The following is an 18,053-nucleotide window of genomic DNA, read 5'->3' as shown; positions in this document are numbered from 1 at the left end:
TATGTAACATGTGTCACTCGAAATGAAGCATTTTGACATAATAGTAACCCAGGACAGGTATGTGGGCGGGGATAGAGGGCAGATGTAAATAGGAATTTTCTGAGCATTTGAGCCTCAATTGCAGTACAATCTTGGATTTTGCGACAAGGTTAAAGTCAAGTTGATTTGACATAATATTATAATATGTCCCCTTTAACATTAGACCTCACTGTGTGTCGAGCGTCATCTGAAACCCAGCAACACTAACTTTCATCCACAGTAAAGAGATCAGTAAAGATTAGACTTTGTAGATTGTCGAGTAGTATGTCACGGTCATTAGACACAATATATGGATAAATCATTTACCCCTGAACTAGATAATTGAGTCTCACAAAATAATTCCTACTGACTTCCCACGCGTGTAGACGTGAGTAAAGAAGATCACATGCCCTAAATGTTTACAGCAACGTATGGAAAGTCTATATCAGATTGTTCCAGCGCTCACCTATCGGATAGTCCTGGTTATGAGTGTCCCTGGGGCTGCCTGGAGACCGGCTCATTACGGCGGTTCTGCATTCATTGTCTTGTTATGCTTTAGCAGAGCCGACGCACTTTCAAGCTTCCTCTGACTAATGCGCTCTCAGAAAACATACTCCAGCGGCTGCAAAGGAGCTCTGCTAATGATAGTGATATGTTTGTGTACCAGTGTGTGTGTGTGTGTGTGTGTGTGTGTGTTCAAGTAGAAAGTAAACAATATGAAATAAGGACAATTTCAAAGTAATGGCGCCAGCTTTTCCAAGACTTATCTGAAAATCGACACAAAGTGCAGATGTGTAAAAGATGACCCGCTTATTTCCTCTTTTTTTATTTCTTATCAAAGCGACGCACACAGCTATGACAGTGACTGATCTCTCCGCGCTTTTGTTTCCATCTGAAAATAATTCGGGTTCGGGAAATTTAATTCATAAACAATCCGTGTGCTACTAAACTACTAAAAAATAAAATACTGGGCATATTTCTCCGCTGCTGTTTTGCTGAGAATGTCATTATACTCGATGACACTTCACTCCATAGTAGCTTTCTTGGACCAATTAGAATAGCTCTAGGTCGATTTGTACAGTTTATTCGTCAAGAATAATCAGTTAAATACTGAATATATCATCAGTTATTACAGTTATAGAATTAAGTAGATTGTCACAATAAGCTATATAAGACCATGCATTTATACGCATTGAATCTGATAAATGTAGCTCACATTACAAATACATGTGTGAGGACAAAAAAGTGCAATTACAATACTATTTATCCAAACTGTTGAACTGTTTGCTTTTATATCAGTATTATAATAGTGCTTGAGGTCTAAGATTGTTTAATTGGCCATCAATCCAGAGGCTAATCAGGTTAGTTGTTGTGGCCTTTCTTGTCAAAAGCACAACAATACACGGTTAAAATATTACTATTTACCAGTGACTCACATCTAAAATCTTATTTTGTTGCTGGTAAGTGCATAAAACATTGATGATCCGTTGGGAAAAGAGGGAAACTTGATGTTGGAAGCTGTTTACAGTAGAAGTACAAGCTACCTGCAGAGAGTTAGAGTGAAGGAGGCGGAGGTGTTGACAGACTGAGATGTCCTCCGGGACTCTGTGTCTCTTCACACTCCTAACAGATGACAGTCTGAACCAGAAATCAAAATATCCCCAAAGGACACAGGAGGCACCAGCACAGTGTTTAACCCCATTAGGTCACACGACTGCTCCTTGTGCTGCACCTGCATTATGCCCTGTGTAGACAGTATGATATTCAATCGTAACTTAACTCCTGTTTTTTATATTGAAAGTTAGTTTGACATTGTGTGCAAAGCTCCACCTAAATGTCCCACTTAAAACAAATCAAGATTGCGCTTTTACTTGTATTTTTTCAGATATCAGATTTGTATTTTTTGACCATTAGACAGTGGTGAAAAGTAACTAAATACAAAAGTAAAAGTACTGTACTTGTTTTTTTTGTAGGTATCTTTACGCAAGTAATTATTACAGTGGATACGTCTATATGTTCTTCTCCAGTACATTTCTGAGGATTATTCAAGGGTTATTTTTCAGCATGTTTACGGAGACGTCCTGCGATAAGGTTTTGAGTTCAATCCCCAGTTTTGAGTAAACACAAAATATATATATACAAAAACAAGATTAAGAAGTTGATTCAAAATGCCATTGATTCAAGCCAAAAACACACAGCTGAACTTGTCTGAATGTGTTGCAAGTTTAGCCTTCCCACGCAACATTAACCGCACTGAGGCCGGATTCATATATGATCAATTTCCTCTCTTCTTCATAAAGCGCAGCAGCCTCAGTCTCGAGGGAGCGGGACGTGCCTCTCCCTCCGCGCATCAAAGACTATTTTTGACGAGTGACAGGGCGTATTTGTCACTCACCCTCTGCTAATGAACACCTCGTTATGCGGCGCCTCATTACTTCATTTGGCATATAAACCCTCTGCTGATGAGCCGGGACTTTGTTTCACCACTTTCACTGTAGTGAGGTGAGAAAAAGAAAAGCGCCGATGCTCCTGGCTTCATGATTGTAACATCATCTTTATAATGCGTTTCTGTAAACACAAGCCTCCTTGGGAAAAACGCTGCCAAACTCATAACATATTGCTGAGGGAATAATGTGTTTTTTCTGCTGTCCTATTTTCTTGTACTCATGAATATATTTTCATCTGAATGCATCCACAAATACCCCAGCAGTAATGAGCCCCTCCCTGTTTGTTTGCAGATATGTGACAAAGAATGGCACTACTATGTAATCAACGTGGCGTTCCCGGCCGTGACGCTGTTTGTGGACGGCGTGACCTTTGAACCCTACCTGGTGACGGACGACTGGCCCATCCACGCTTCAAACATTGACACGCAGCTGACAGTGGGCGCCTGCTGGCAAGGTCCGTATGTGCGCTTCTGCGTCTCCACAGTGATGAGAAGTCAATATTATAATTGTTCCCCCTTCTCATTAAATCTCCCCAAGTTGTATTGAGAGTGATTCATGCATATTTAATCTTTATTCTACTGTGGTCAAGACGCCTTTGCTCCAGTCCAGGTCTTCACCGCTTCCTGTGTCAAGCTCCCTTCTCTTTTCTTACTTCGTTCAGCAATTGTAATTTATTAAACGGGGACATGTAGGCTTCAGCAGTGTTGCGTAACCATTTTAGCACAATTTGCAATCGTGAACTGCAGCTCTCATTAGGGCAACGTACTGTAAAAGGACCGGCAAAAATAGCGCCGCGGTTTTCAACACGGAAATAAACTGTAAATGTATTTTCGGACTTGTTGTTTTAGATCAAATATTGTAATTTAAGATGTTCAAAATACAACATAGTGAGCCACTGGCATTTTGGACTATAAACTTATAGAAGACTAAAGCAAAATAGGTATTTTTTAATGTACGTATAGAGGATTATACAAAGAAAATTATTAAATATACGTTTGTTTATTTGAATTAGGACATGTGCATATTGATCAGTGTGTCAGCATCAACATCATTTATGCTTGAGTTAGCACAAAGCTAACTTAAAAAATCATAAATATTTTATTAAACAGCAACACGCTCATGACATTCCCACATATATAGACTTATTTCAGAGAACAGCAGAGACTAGAATCAGACTTTATTTTCTCATACTTTTTATATCTTATCTTGTTATTCTCCAAAGCAATCGCGTAGACCTGAGTTGCCTCTGTTCTGCAGCAATTCAGTCCAATTCATTCAGATAGATAAAAAAAAGATCAGGTAATGACACTGTGGACAATTTCAAGGGCTACAAAGATATGCAGAATAGATAGAGCCAGACAACATACCCAGCCCTGATAATGATGTGTACAATATGTTATGTTTGTTCACTTGTGGCTCTATATTATGACTATTATGAGTGGAATTATGTTTGAATTATTTATTGGACTAAAGTTTAAATCTATAATATCTTACTGCCTCTTTGCATGTTCCTGTTTGAATGATTTGAGTTGCAAGGCTCCAGCAGCTTGTTTGAATCCCACTCCCCAACACTCGTGCTAAGCTACATACTGTATTTTGCTCATACATTTCTTTTCATCATCTTCATAATCGTCATGCTCCTGAACGCATTTTATTTCCCTCTTTTTGAGTCAAACTTCACACAGCGTTTTGCTCTCTCCATGAAAGTGTGATTGTGAAAGAACGCCCCGAAGGAAGGATTAGCTGGAGTGAATAGAGGACAAGTTTGCCCGCTATTACATCCCAATGAAGCTGCTTTAAGCTTCACTAAGCCGCAACTGATAACTTTGCAGGCCATTAGCGGGCGAGATTGCCTTTCAGAGTGTCTCATTTCGGAGGGCCCCCTCTCCCCCACAATCAACAACATAATGGGCAGACATGTGGAGGGGAAGTCATTCAAAGTGTGTTCTGGAAAAGTCCAAAGGCACAATACAAGGTTGTAAGTGAACATGTTCCATACGGATGTCCTTAATAAGTAATTTTCTGCACATTTCAAGGGATTGTGTAAGAATATTCATTTTTACACAGGAGTCCATGTTCTGTATTGTAAGAATGAAACACTTCTTAAGGCAAGACTATAGAGTCAAGAATAGGCAAAAATTGGCAGTTTTTCATCTTTCATTTAGAAATAAGGCAATTTATGTGTAAAAATTGCATGTATTTTGGACATATAAATCTGAAAAAATGACATAGCCAGGTTTAAATTACTTGCTTCATTTGGTTGACATATTAGTTAAATATAAGTTAGATATCAACGAATCCCTTTCTACGTTCAAAACCTTGTTAAGTAGGTGTAGGTGCAACCTTAAGTGACAATCTTTACGTTCCTACAAGATAAAAAAAAAACACATTTTAAGAAAACAGCCTTTGAAGTTACAATGTCCCGTTGAAATCTATGGATGTGAGTGCATTCAATGAAATTATAAAAAACTAATTAGGAGCAAATTGGACAATGTTGCTGTTTCCAACTGAAAGAGAGCAAAGTGACCACTGCCTGGAGTGTCTCGTCTTAATATGTTCATCTGTTGAGAAATCTATTTCCCTCCTTTTCTTCGCTGTCAGCTCCAGTCTCAAGACTCGTCAAACAAACTGCAGCATCCAGCGAACAATTTCTCCAATTAGCAGATTCTTACACTTAACACAGCCAATGAGTGCACTTTCTCTGTCCACTTACCTTTTATTCATCTGTTCTTTTTCACTAATAAAAGAATAGGCCGTCTAGACACACGCAGTCCAAAAATATCCCATTTCAAACACAAAGACCTTGGCTTGATGAAAAGCTTTCAACGCTGCATTTGTCGCAGAGACAGAACTGGAGAAAAACAGGAGGCAAAAGAGACGTACTCTGCTGTGGAAATAACATCATTTTTAACTTGCTCCTCTAGTATCAGCAAGAATCAAACTGTTATTATTTAGTTTGTAGTAATCATGTCATGGAATTAGACATACACCCGATGCTATTCCTTAACACATAGAGAACACAATTCAACTTAGAATATTAAACGACACAGAAATATCAGACATTTGTGTGGCATGCATGGGAGAAAACGCGGGGACTGTGTCAGCCAAGCCGTTGTAAGGAGCCTGGCTGACCCTCCTGCGTCTCACCCCCGCGTCTCACACCGTTTTTTCTCATGCTGGTTGGTTTTATTAGATATTCTGGAATAGGCGGGTCACATTTCTCATTGGTCAGCCTCACATCAAGGCACTTGGTATTTTTCCGTAGAGATAAAGCCTTGGGTAAACATTACCCAGACTCCTCTGGGTTATCACCCCCCCCTAGGGTAAACATCCTTTGGCCCATCTTTATGATACCTTCACAAACAAATGCAGTTTGTCACACACCCGTTCTTCTCTTAGACTAATGATGCAGATAAAATATCACTATTATGCAGATAAAATACATCACAGAAATATAATCATATATTCACATTTTATCACATTTCCCTCCTGTTTATCAAAGCATTAGTCTTCTGTCTCATATGCCAAACACATTATTCTTTTCAGTTTTCAACATGTCTTTCATATTGGTGTTAAAATGACACTTTTACACACAAAAAGTTTATGCACATTTCTCAACATTGAACACACTTCTTTTCTCTCGGCCCACAACATTTCTACAGCATTACTGTCCTAAATTTTGAGTCAGATTGGTCAATCTCTGTAATTTGACGAACAGACAATTTATCTTGTCTATAATTTGTGCGGTGTGATGGGAAATATAGAAGTACAAGCGGAAAGCCCTTAAACCCGCTGCGCTCTGGTCAGTCAGTTTGACTCGTCAGGGACCACTCTGGACACCCCAATAGAATCAAATACGTAGTATCAGGTGCTACTGGGACCAGACTGTCCTCTAACCTCTCGACCTTGACCCTGCGGTATGGTTCTGGGTGATGCTGGTCTTTGTTATGACCATGGCTGGCCACAAAAGGGATACATAGGCACAACGTCCCACAAGTGTCCCCACATCACCATACGTCCTCTCTTGGTTCCTTAAGAGACCTCCTCCCGCTATCTGCACAGTTAGGTTACACATATGAACTGGTACATTTCCCATCTCAATTCATAATCTCATTAACATTACATGTAGTTATGTTGTAGCAGATAAAAAAGAACTCTCTTAGTTAGTGCAAACAACTGTGGCTGTATAATATGCCATTGTGTTTCTTCAGCTTCTGTCATGTCAATTATACATTGTACATTATACATTACACATCATGCATTTCATAACCTTTCAAGTTGATCACTTATTTTCTTCCCTCTATATTCCATTAACCGGTATACACAGTTGTGTATGTTGATCGATTGTCCTGATTGTCCCGATTGTCCCGATTGTCCCGATTGTCGCGATTGTCCCGTGCATAATACAGGTGTTCAGCACCCATATTATTGTCATCACTTGTGATGATGATAACTGTTGATTCTTTTTCCACAGAGTATGGTACTCTGCGCACCGTAGCCTCTGTCTCTCGTTTATCGTAGCAGAGTATCGTACTCTATCGTAGACTCTGGACAAAACTCATACAAACGAAGTCCTGCGTCTGCGATGTTATGGATCTGCCGCTGTGTTGTCCAGACATTTCTCTCACTTTCCCATGAGAGCACCCATGTTCTCGTCCTCCCCTGGTCGGTGTGAGGACGACACGGTGTGGCTCCGTCCACTTTGCTCGTCCACCTGGCTCGTCTCTGTAAACACCACATCTCCAACACGTTCTCTGCTGCGGTGATAAACAAAGTCTTTTCGACAATTCAGTGTATTTCAAACAGTTTTCTTGTTTACAATTTTTTTTTTTTAGTAATTATTGATTCGGAATATTTGTTTACACGTACATATCCCTCCTTTTTGAGATATGGAATTCCCATTTCTCAAACTTCTACATAATTCTACATTTAACCAAAATTCAATAATCCAGATAGTTTACAACTTTCACTAATCCAAGATGTAATCAAGGAAGAGATGGAATTGCGTCTGTCACTCCACTCCGCAATGTCACCTCTTGACCTTTCACAGTTCAGTGGTCACATCCCTGGCTGAGCCCCCCCTTACACGGCGCTGGGCTCCCACCCTGTGTGTCTGTAATCCGACACTGCCTCTGCGATCTGTAACTTGTAAATCTGTTTTACCACCATTTGTTTCAAACTCCAAATGTTTCAAACTCTAAATGTTTCAAACTCTAAATGTTTCAAACTCTAAATGTCTCAAACTCTAAATGTTTGGTCTCCACGTGTGCGCGCGTATGTGTGTGTGTGTGTGCAATACAAATACATCAAACAATAATAATTATCTCAATAATTCCCCCGTTGAGCTGGCCATAAGGGTCAGTTCACAACTTAGAATTCTTCATCATAATTAACAATTTCACATCTCCTCTGTGGGTGTGGCCTGAATAAAGTCACCCATCTAATGTAATATGTGCTAATCTTCTATATGTGCTTCAGGTGAGTTTCAAACTCAATCTCTCACACCTGCTCATGTGGTGCTTTACAAACATTGTGTATTAGTTTGTTCTAACAAGTCTATATGTGTATAACAATCAAAATGATCCTAAACCTTCCCCTTGTACATAAGGCACATCTCTTTTATAAACCTGTTTTTATCCCCTTGTTGCCTACTTTCTTTGTCTTTTCTTTGTCACGTCACATCTTCCTCTCTGTCTTCCCCTCTCTCTTTATCTGTCTTCCTCTCTGTCTCTCTCTATCTTCTTCTCTGTCTTCCTCTCGTAACGGAGGAAACACCCATTTCCAAATTCCTAAACCTGCTTTTTCTTTCTCTCTTTTCACTTACTCTTTACCCTCACTTGTAACCTGCTTTTACTTTCTAATTGCTTCTGATATAACTATCAGACGCTGCATCCCCTGGGATTCCCCTGTTATCCTTCATAATGTCCCTGTCATTCTGCTTCTAAACTCATGTATTGATTACCCATCCCCCTGTTTAGTTTTCACTATCTTCAGGTAATCTGCGGGTCTCATAAAATGTATTCTTCTCCTGCATTACGCTGCTCTACACTCCTCCAGAGTCTTTGCCAGTCAATAGCCCCTTATCTCTGGCTATCTTTATGACCCATATCCTCCCATGTCCCCCCACTTCTGCATCAATTGCCCTAGTTAATGACACATTCATGTCTTTACTGGGAGGGCATTTGACGTCACTATTTAACGTATTCCCTCACTTACGTCTACATGCAATATGAGGTTTCCTCATGATAACACAAATAAATAAGTTACTGATATAACTTTTACTATCACTTTACTTACTGCCCGTTCTACTCCTATGTCCAAAAACATCAGTAGTCACTCATTTACCCATATTATCACTTCCCAGGCCTGTGCCTGTATTTGATCCTAAATTTAAAAACACTTCTGTCTTTTCGTCCTGTACTTTCATCTAGTCATGCATTATGGTTACATAATAAGTCCAAAAGATAATTTTGTCAAGTCCAAAAATAAAACAAAACAAAACGTGGCTTTGTTTGGTGCACACAAAAAACACGATACCGTAAAAACACAACTTTTGTCTTCTATGTCGGGGACAGGAAGTGTCCTGTCTGTGATCACATTCCCCAAAAAATTGGCCATCTATAAAAATCTGAATTCATCTTCATCTCTTATCAAATTTAATAAAATCTTTATAATTGATTGTTGTCAATCCAAACAAAAACCCTAAATTTGTTCTACAGAGCTCTCAAATACTAATATTTAAAACCAGCTGGGTTTAGTTTTGCTTACTTCATCAGTTCAGAGCGTCCTCTGAACTGCTTTCTTCTCCCATTCTCCTGCCTTGTTGACCCCCCTTATCTCCCCCTCTCTGCCACGTCATCTGAGCATACTGGAAGTCTCCCTCCAAAATCCTCTTATGACTTTTCCTTTGTCTTTTTACAGTTTGGGGTGATAATTATGGCATTATGTGGTCTCGGTCGTCTGAGAGAAATGCTACTTGCTTTACAGTCACGTCATATCTCAAGCTTCTAGTAGAATTTCTTATTGATTTTCCACCGGAGATAATGCTAGGTGTTTAAAGATTCACCCGTGACTGCAAATTTTAGATCTCTCAGAATAACGCCTTGTGACCCTTGTATGATTAATTGTGATTCTCACTTAGTGTTAGTTAATCACTTATTAATCCTCATTCACACATTCACACTTCTCTCTTACTTACTTCGCTCGTGCACAGCGCTTACATTCACACATATTTCCTCAGTAATATTAAACTGGGTATTTCCTCAGTAATACCTAAACTGCGTATTTCCTCAGTAATATGAAACTGGGTATTTCCTCAGTAATACCTAAACTGCGTATTTCCTCAGTAATATGAAACTGGGTATTTCCTCAGTAATACCTAAACTGCCTTGCTTATGTGAGAAACTTATCTCGTCCATAAGTCTACAATATTTTTCCAGTAAATATCAAACTAATGCATAAAAACGTTTTATGGCTAACTCTTTTTCACACACAAAATTTTTGTCTGACCTTCTTTGTCGCCTGTGTTCTCCTGCTGCTTCGAAACGACGCGCTCTCCTCGCGGTGAGGTGCGATGGGCGGCCACGGGAAAAGTGGACTTCTTTCAGCTGTGCACAGACTTCACCGATTCACCCGTCAATCTCCGCGAAGGGGCTGCTTGTCGTCCGGCTCGATAGGACCAGAAAATGTCATGGAATCAGACATACACCCGATGCTATTCCTTAACACATAGAGAACACAATTCAACTTAGAATATTAAACGACACAGAAAGATCAGACATTTGTGTGGAATGCATGGGAGAAAACGCGGGGACTGTGTCAGCCAAGCCGTTGTAAGGAGCCTGGCTGACCCTCCTGCGTCTCACCCCCGCGTCTCACACCGTTTTTTCCCATGCTGGTTGGTTTTATTAGATATTCTGGAATAGGCGGGTCACATTTCTCATTGGTCAGCCTCACATCAAGGCACTTGGTATTTTTCCGTAGAGATAAAGCCTTGGGTAAACATTACCCAGACTCCTCTGGGTTATCACCCCCCCCTAGGGTAAACATCCTTTGGCCATCTTTATGATACCTTCACAAACAAATGCAGTTTGTCACACACCCGTTCTTCTCTTAGACTAATGATGCAGATAAAATATCACTATTATGCAGATAAAATACATCACAGAAATATAATCATATATTCACATTTTATCACAAATCACCAACCACATCAGTGTTCAAGTATTTATTTAGAAATGTACTACATCAAAGGTGTGGAGATTGTTGTAGGGCTGAACAAAAAATATGAATTCATTGAAACTAATCCGTTATTGAAGTAATTATCAACTAATTTAGCAATCGAATAATAATCATAATATGGCCGCTAAAAAACATGTGCTGAGAGAAGTGGTTGGTGAGTCAACAGGTTTTGTCAATAAAGATATACAAATATACTGTAATGTTCCCAAGTCGCATACCTTTTGGGTAGAATTATTTTAATAATGTCATGTTCACTGGCCTTTCACAAGAGAAATCGGTTTCCAAAATATTGAATAGTTGCTGCCCAAGATGGTTGTGTTGTAGACTGCAGCTACTAAATGCTAAACACAACAAAAACCCACATATATATCTTGCTAATGTGTTCCAAACATTTGCGTGCAAATGTGTTTCCCGTTCTCTGGAGGATTGTTCCGCGTGCCTTGTGTTTCCTGTGGCTCTGTGCTGACACAGAACCAGAGTGTTAGTGACAGTGTGGTGTCTCTCTCTCTCAGTGTGATCCACATCGACTGAGCTGAGGAACCACAGGCCTCCAGCGGCGCGGCTGCTTTCACTGATATCTGCTCTACTGCCGAGCCTCCCACAGTGCAGCGTACATTATGTACCATGAAACATCCACTCACTGCTGAGGCAGATGGGCTTTGACACAAGGAAACTGTAGTCACATAGCTGACATGACAAATAAATATGGTTTGTTATATAGTGGAAACATTGCTGACAGTTTTGGTCATAACTTTGAAATCCATTATAGAAAAGACATTTTTGTGTTGCCAAGGCTACAGCAGTTAGTCTCTCACTACTGTATTGTTACAATATATAAACTGAGCTTATTTCTACTAATATATATCTTGATAGTTGGATTCTGTTCAAAGTGACACATTTAGGTCCAGGAGCATTAAGATTTGAGAGAAGAGTGAAATATGAAAACTAAAACATTTGTACAGGTCAAAACTACAAAATTAGCAGGTTTTATATGTATAATAGCAATGCAGAATAATTGCATGGGAAATTACTTAAATATGTGTGATCTTAGCCTGCTACTATTGAAATCAAAATTCTAATTCAATTACAATTAGTCTTGCTGTCCTACTTAAAAGTTATTACACATTACATATTACATACTTGGTAAAACATTATCAAGTCTTGTTTTTGGACCTGGAAATTGGCCATTCCCCAATTTCCTCCTTCTCTGTCCCCGTGTAATCTGCTTGACTTCCTCCTTTCAGGTGGAGAGGTAGCGACCCCACGCTTCACCCAGTATTTCCATGGCAGCCTGTCAGGTCTGACAATCCGGCCGGGCCGCATCGAGACGCAGAAGGTTATCTCCTGTCTCCAGGCCTGCAAAGAGGGCCTTGATATCAACTCCCTGGAAAGTCTCGCTAAGGACATCAAGGTATGGAATATTACTCAGGCTTGAATACATATAAAATATACAATTTTAATCCTGTTTTTGGGCACAGTTTCACTTTAATCCTGCTCAGTCGGTGCTGGTGGTCGAGGGAGAGGATTTGGACAGTGTCAACACAGCCATGACCAAAGTGTCCTACATCAACTCAAGACAGTTCCCCACGCCGGGCATCCGAAAACTGCACATCACCACCACAGTGCAGTGAGTGTCAAGTGTTTCTTAGTCCTGCTATTATGTTTTCACTATGTGCTATTCATTCTGTCAATCAATAGTATTATTAGAGTTATTACTTTATTATAGTATTACATGTTTTTTTTTTATTTTATAGAGCGTTATTACATTAAACAGAGCTGGAGAAATCAGTGTGTCAGCATACTGTTTTCTGTGCCACAACACATTCATTCTGTTTTCTTTCATTTTAAAGATACAACACTTCATCTAGCTTCCCTTTTGTACACAAGGTCAAGGGTATTCATCTGGGAGTTTTATTAAATGTTAGGTTCTGTCTTGTTTACATTCTTCACTGCATTAACTTAAAGAATCTTAGTCTTCACCGACTACTTTTGCACAACTTCAACCCTTTTCACTAGAACACACTGTTCCTTCATTTTCAGATCAGAGTAGATATATGCGTGTTTTACAACCTTTATTCTTGCGTTTAGGTGTTTTGGTGAAGACTCGTGCCTGTCGATCCCAGACGTGAAAGCCATCGTCATGGTGATGGCTCCCAGTGAACCGCGCATCACCATCTCAGGCTCAAACCGCCTCGTCCGACCGGCCAGTGACCTGCGGGTGCCGCCTGGAGTGGCCCCCTTCAAAGAGATCCACCTCACCAGCACCGTGCACCGAGGGGACAGCCTGAGTGGGAGTGAGTCAAGACCCTAAGATAACTGAGAACGACTTCATGTTCAGCCTCACATGTTGCTGAAAAAGATGCTGGTTGAACTTGGATTCTTCTGAGCATAGAACAGTTTTAATTCTATGCAATATTTGACTTGTTTTTGTACACGTTCCAACTTCTTATGACTACATTTATGAATATGTATCAGTAAATTTAGACGAGAAATCTTTATTCCGAAGGTAGTTTTCCCAAAATACCTGTCTCAGAGATCTATGCGCACTTAAAATAGCACCTACAGGCATCAAATGTTCCAGTCTTAGTAATTAACAACATTTTGAAGGTTTTACTGAAGGCTTGTTGTTATCTGTAGTTATTGAGCTTTTAACCGGGTAACAAAAAACATACTTTTCTCCAGGAACATTTACTGAACTCAGAAACTGGCGAAATTATCCAAAATGTACTACTTCAAGTTCCTTTAATCTAAAATGCCAACAAAATAAAGTAATAGCGAAGCCTTCATCTATTTTTACACATTAAAAATACCATAAATTCCTAACTTATCATACATTTTCTTATAGTTAGGACAATTAGAGGAGTCAAAATATATACTTTTTCTACCAACAGTGTCGTGCCTTTAAGCTTTGGTCCACAAACACTGACAGTAGTTGTGAATCCTGCATGTCCTGCTTTGCTCTAATCATAAATCTTCTTATTGTGTCCATGCAGTGCACAGACCAGGTGTGACGGAGCTCATGCATAACCTGGACTACTGCGACGTGCTGTTAATTGGTGACGAATTAAACCCTGAAAGAGAAAGTCTGGAGATACATCACAGCACCTTGTTAGGGAAGCACCTGGACGCGACCAACTCCACATCGGGGATATCAATATACGGTAGGAACACGTCACGGGCCCACCTGCCACAGTGACAGGCTAACAGTCAGTGTGGCATCTGGCCTTTCCACAGAAATCAATAGCCTTAACCAGGACACTCAGTCTCTATAGGCACGGACAGCTGTAAAGGTCCTGTCAAAACCTGTACAACTTATATCATAACTTACAGAATGACTGTGGTTCTTCTTTTTCCTTTCTTTTGCAGGTGTGGACTCCATGGCGCACTACGAGCAGGCGCTAAGACAGATCCGGTACAGGAACTGGAGACCAGCGTCTATGAGCCAGAGGAAGTTCAGAGTCACCTGCTCCGAGCTCAACGGACGATACACCAGCAACGAGTTCAACCTGGAGGTGACATTATTTACTACCGCCAATGTCGGTGTAATACCTCATTTGTCCAGGAGCGTTCCATTGTAGAAAAAGATTCAGTTGTAGTCATCTGGACACTGTTTTTTAGGAAAAACAAAACGTTTCGACACTCATCTGAGAGTCATTCTCTCGACTAACACCAGTGTTGTATTACTCGATAATTCTGGATTTTTAGTTTCTTTGGATTCTGGAACAAAGACACTCAGTCACTGGGGTCAGCAAAGGAATAATTGAATATTGAAAGATAATTAAATAGTTGCTAGAAATCCTTTGGTGTGGCTCTGACAGTGGAATTGTCATGGTTTGTCAGTTTTATGCTTTATTTTATGGAGATGCTTTTCCCATCTGTAATTTAAGTTCTACAAATCTAATCACATCTGAATTAAATAAGTCACTTTTAATTTCCTCTGAGTGAGTGCATTTCTCTCGTTTTATTTCTATTTTTATGCCTATTATAATTTTCAATTTTGAGTTTACTTTTCACTGATAGAAAATCATCATTGTGGATCCCATTTTTTTGAATATGCATACGCTCATGTCTAATATTGTTCCATTACTGATGCAGATGAGTCTGCTGCACCGCTCGGCTTCTCCTGTGGAGCATGTAAACCACATGGCAGCTCCATCCCAGTTCATGAGGCCAGTGCATCACCCCCTGATGAGCCACTCTCTCAACTCTCGCATGACAGGTACGCCCCAAATGTCAATCACTACACCCCGAGCTACAAAAAGGTCATTTTCTCAACCTTACCTCTTCTTGACCTCATCTCGTGTAGGGCCACCACCTCCAGCCGCCACAGTGGTGATTGTGGTGTGTATCGCCGCTCTGGTGGTGATTGTGGTCATTGGGGTGTACAGAATTCACGCCACACATCAAGAGGGCTCCAGAGAGGATGAGGATGAGCCCAAAGACTGTGACATGGACTGGGACAACTCCGGCCTGACCATCACTGTCAACCCCATGGAGGTAAAAGGAGATACTGCTTTTGTTTGTTGTTTTTAATCAGCGGCACCAGAATATTTGTCCCGTTAAAGGTGCTCTATGTAACTTATCCAGTGGAGGGTCCGCCACTTGCTTGTCTCAGCCAATAACACAGTTTGGCATTACCAATCTTGCATTCACTCATTTAGAGGAGTTTTTTTATACTCAAAAATACCCTGAAAGACATATACTGCATGCACGATCGCCTCTCCACCTCTTTGGTCTCCATGGAGATGGAGAGTTTAATGGTATATTCCAGGCAAAGCAATAACATCTCCAGGTGGAAGGTGGCGAACCCTCCACCTTTAATAAATATGAGCGTAATATAAACTGTCCTTTTTAGAACGTCAGTCCAGCTCAGGCAGTTGTTGAAGAGGCAAAGGAGGAGAGTGAGGAGGAGGAAGAAGAGCAGGTGGGAGGCCTGACATGCACCGACTCGGACAACACTGACGAGGAGGACGAAGAGGAGACAAACCGGGTCACAAAACTGGAGTGGAACAGTTGCTCTGGGACATACTGAACACACCCGTCCAACACAACCGTACACAAGCTGTTGCTGGAAATGATGCAGATACACCGATTACTTCTGATGCAAGGTCTCCCTCTGTTGGACAAACTCAGAACATCAGCCACATTTGAACTCACACTAAAAACAGCCAAAAGGGAACGAGCACAGTCACCATACTGAAACGAATAATACACCCTTTCTGTTGTTACATGATTTGTATAAATGTCCATAATATTATTTAACACACCAAGTTTCAGAGGATAAACTTTTGTGTATTATGTCATTGATACCTTTTACAGACATGCATTGTTATTTAAAGGTGCACTATGTAACTTCTCTGGTGACGGGTCTGCCATCTTCTTGTCTTGGTTTGTCTGGAATGGTAATATGGAACTAAACATCTGGCATTTATTCAATTACAGGTGTTTATTTTGGTCAAAAACACATTCATACTGTGAGTGGAGTAGCCTTTCCTGCTTCACCTGCTTGTCTCCATGGAGATTGTAAAGTTAAATACCATACTGTGGAAAAACTCCAGGTGGAAGATGGCAAATCCCCCACCAGAGAGGTTACATAGTGTACCTTTAAGCACACTGCCCTTGTCTTGATGCACAAACTACAGTACCTTTATTTGTTTGGATAATGCATATAGGAGCTTTAATATAATGTTCCTTAAATGTCAGAGTGTCTTCATGTCGTCATGTCGTCTGTCATTGACCAGTGCAAGGTTTTCACAATGGAAACCACATTTCTGGACAAATATATGCTTGCATCTTTTAGTCAAAATACCATGCATTTTAGTGTTTGTCACACATTATATGCATCCACATCTTATTAGTGTATCCGACCATATTGTAGCAAAGTTTAGCATATTCTCTTGTTGTTCTTTCTCTCAGTAACAAATGTCCCCTATGCAAATTTGGGTTCCATTTCCATAACCAAAATACCTTTTAGTTTGAGAAGATAATAACTGTCACATTTGCAGAGAGTCCGTGATGTTAAAGTTGAACTCCTATCAAAGCACTAACCCAAACAGAAAAAAATCAAAACAGTTTATTGATGATAAAAATCAGAAACCAAATTTAAAGGATAATGTTTCTTTGAATGTTAAACACTGATCTGTCCTTTTGAACAGCTCAGGCTCATATGTAATTAGATTAAATGCCTCTAAATGTGTCCTGTTAGAGGAAATCTATTAGCTTGTTACCTCTGTCCCCTGTTTGATTGTCCCTCTGTTGACCTTTAAGCACCTGTGATTGTGATGTCATCATTGTGAGACAACTGCCTTGTTTTTCTTCGTCTCCTTTGTGTATCGTGCTTCAACAGATTCAATTATTAAGAAGATTCTTTTACATATAAATTAAACACTGTACAAATGTTATTTTATATTTATAAATATTGGGTTCTTTTTTTTTTTGTAAACAAAATGGTTGGGATTCCTCTGTATATTGACCAATAAAGACTTGTTTTAGACTCTACATGTGCTTGTATGTTTGCAATCTAAAAAATAAGTTGTTTAGGGATAAATGTCAAGCCATAAACATCATTTACTTTTCAAGATATTTCTGAAGATCAAGCATTTTGCCAGAGACATAAAGCAGACATAAATTCTTAATGTATTGAAATGCACACCACAGCAGGTGCATATTCTTAATGAGAATTATTTTAAAAACAATTATGATGTACCAGTAAGTCGTATCACTTAGAATGGGGTCGTCCACCTTAATGACTATTGTCTATCAGTAGTCCCCATTTAAGGAGTACTGTGTCCCACTATGATGTCAAGAGAGCACAAAGGGATAAGAGGAGGCAAAATAATAATTTTGAAATACCCTTTGTCTTAAACCCAATGTCTAAATATGACTTCAGCAAATAAGCCCTTTTCCCGGGTTTTGAAAATCATCCCTTTCCTGGCAAGGAGCCAACTGTATGTCCTTGTGATAAATGATCAGCCTTCTACAGCTCCCGGTTCACACTGATTATTCATTTCTTCACTGAACACTTCCCCAGAGACAGAAATACAATCAGCCAATTAGTGTTCTAATGCACATTTAATTAGGAATAGCACATGTCCAAAGATGTGAGCGCATATGGAGCCACGCCAGACTCCTACTGCGTCCTGAAGGGCAGAGATATTCCACTTTCTCCTCATGATAAAAAGCATAATATAATTTGTATTGAAATTAACTTTTTTTAAAATAATAATAGAATCAACTCTTACGGTTATTTCTGTAAATGTGTGAATAGCTGTTATTGTTTTATTCTTTTTTTTTGGACACATTGTAACAATAAAAAAGGCATTGGCCCCTGCTCTCTCATGGCTTCAT

At 39.8% G+C, this 18,053-nt stretch overlaps 1 protein-coding gene across 1 annotated transcript in view; it reads left to right on the top strand.

Moving 5' to 3' along the window:
• The window catches only part of LOC140356373 (calsyntenin-2-like), a 126,483-nt gene extending 109,279 nt beyond the window's left edge, over window positions 1-17,204 (top strand). The window contains exons 10-18 of the mRNA XM_072441249.1: window positions 2,757-2,919; window positions 11,951-12,117; window positions 12,185-12,333; window positions 12,795-13,000; window positions 13,700-13,867; window positions 14,073-14,218; window positions 14,802-14,925; window positions 15,013-15,203; window positions 15,562-17,204. Of these exons, the coding sequence (XP_072297350.1) occupies window positions 2,757-2,919; window positions 11,951-12,117; window positions 12,185-12,333; window positions 12,795-13,000; window positions 13,700-13,867; window positions 14,073-14,218; window positions 14,802-14,925; window positions 15,013-15,203; window positions 15,562-15,738 (1,491 nt within the window). The 3' untranslated portion in view covers window positions 15,739-17,204. The remainder of the gene's footprint in view (window positions 1-2,756; window positions 2,920-11,950; window positions 12,118-12,184; window positions 12,334-12,794; window positions 13,001-13,699; window positions 13,868-14,072; window positions 14,219-14,801; window positions 14,926-15,012; window positions 15,204-15,561) is intronic.
• Window positions 17,205-18,053: the final 849 nt, after the last annotated feature.

This window comes from Eucyclogobius newberryi, unplaced genomic scaffold (genome assembly GCF_026437365.1).
Source record: "Eucyclogobius newberryi isolate DKJ021-1_F unplaced genomic scaffold, fEucNew1.0.hap1 SCAF_12, whole genome shotgun sequence".
In the NCBI taxonomy this organism is placed as follows: Eukaryota; Metazoa; Chordata; class Actinopteri; order Gobiiformes; family Gobiidae; genus Eucyclogobius; species Eucyclogobius newberryi.
This window is presented reverse-complemented; position numbering and strand designations above follow the sequence as displayed.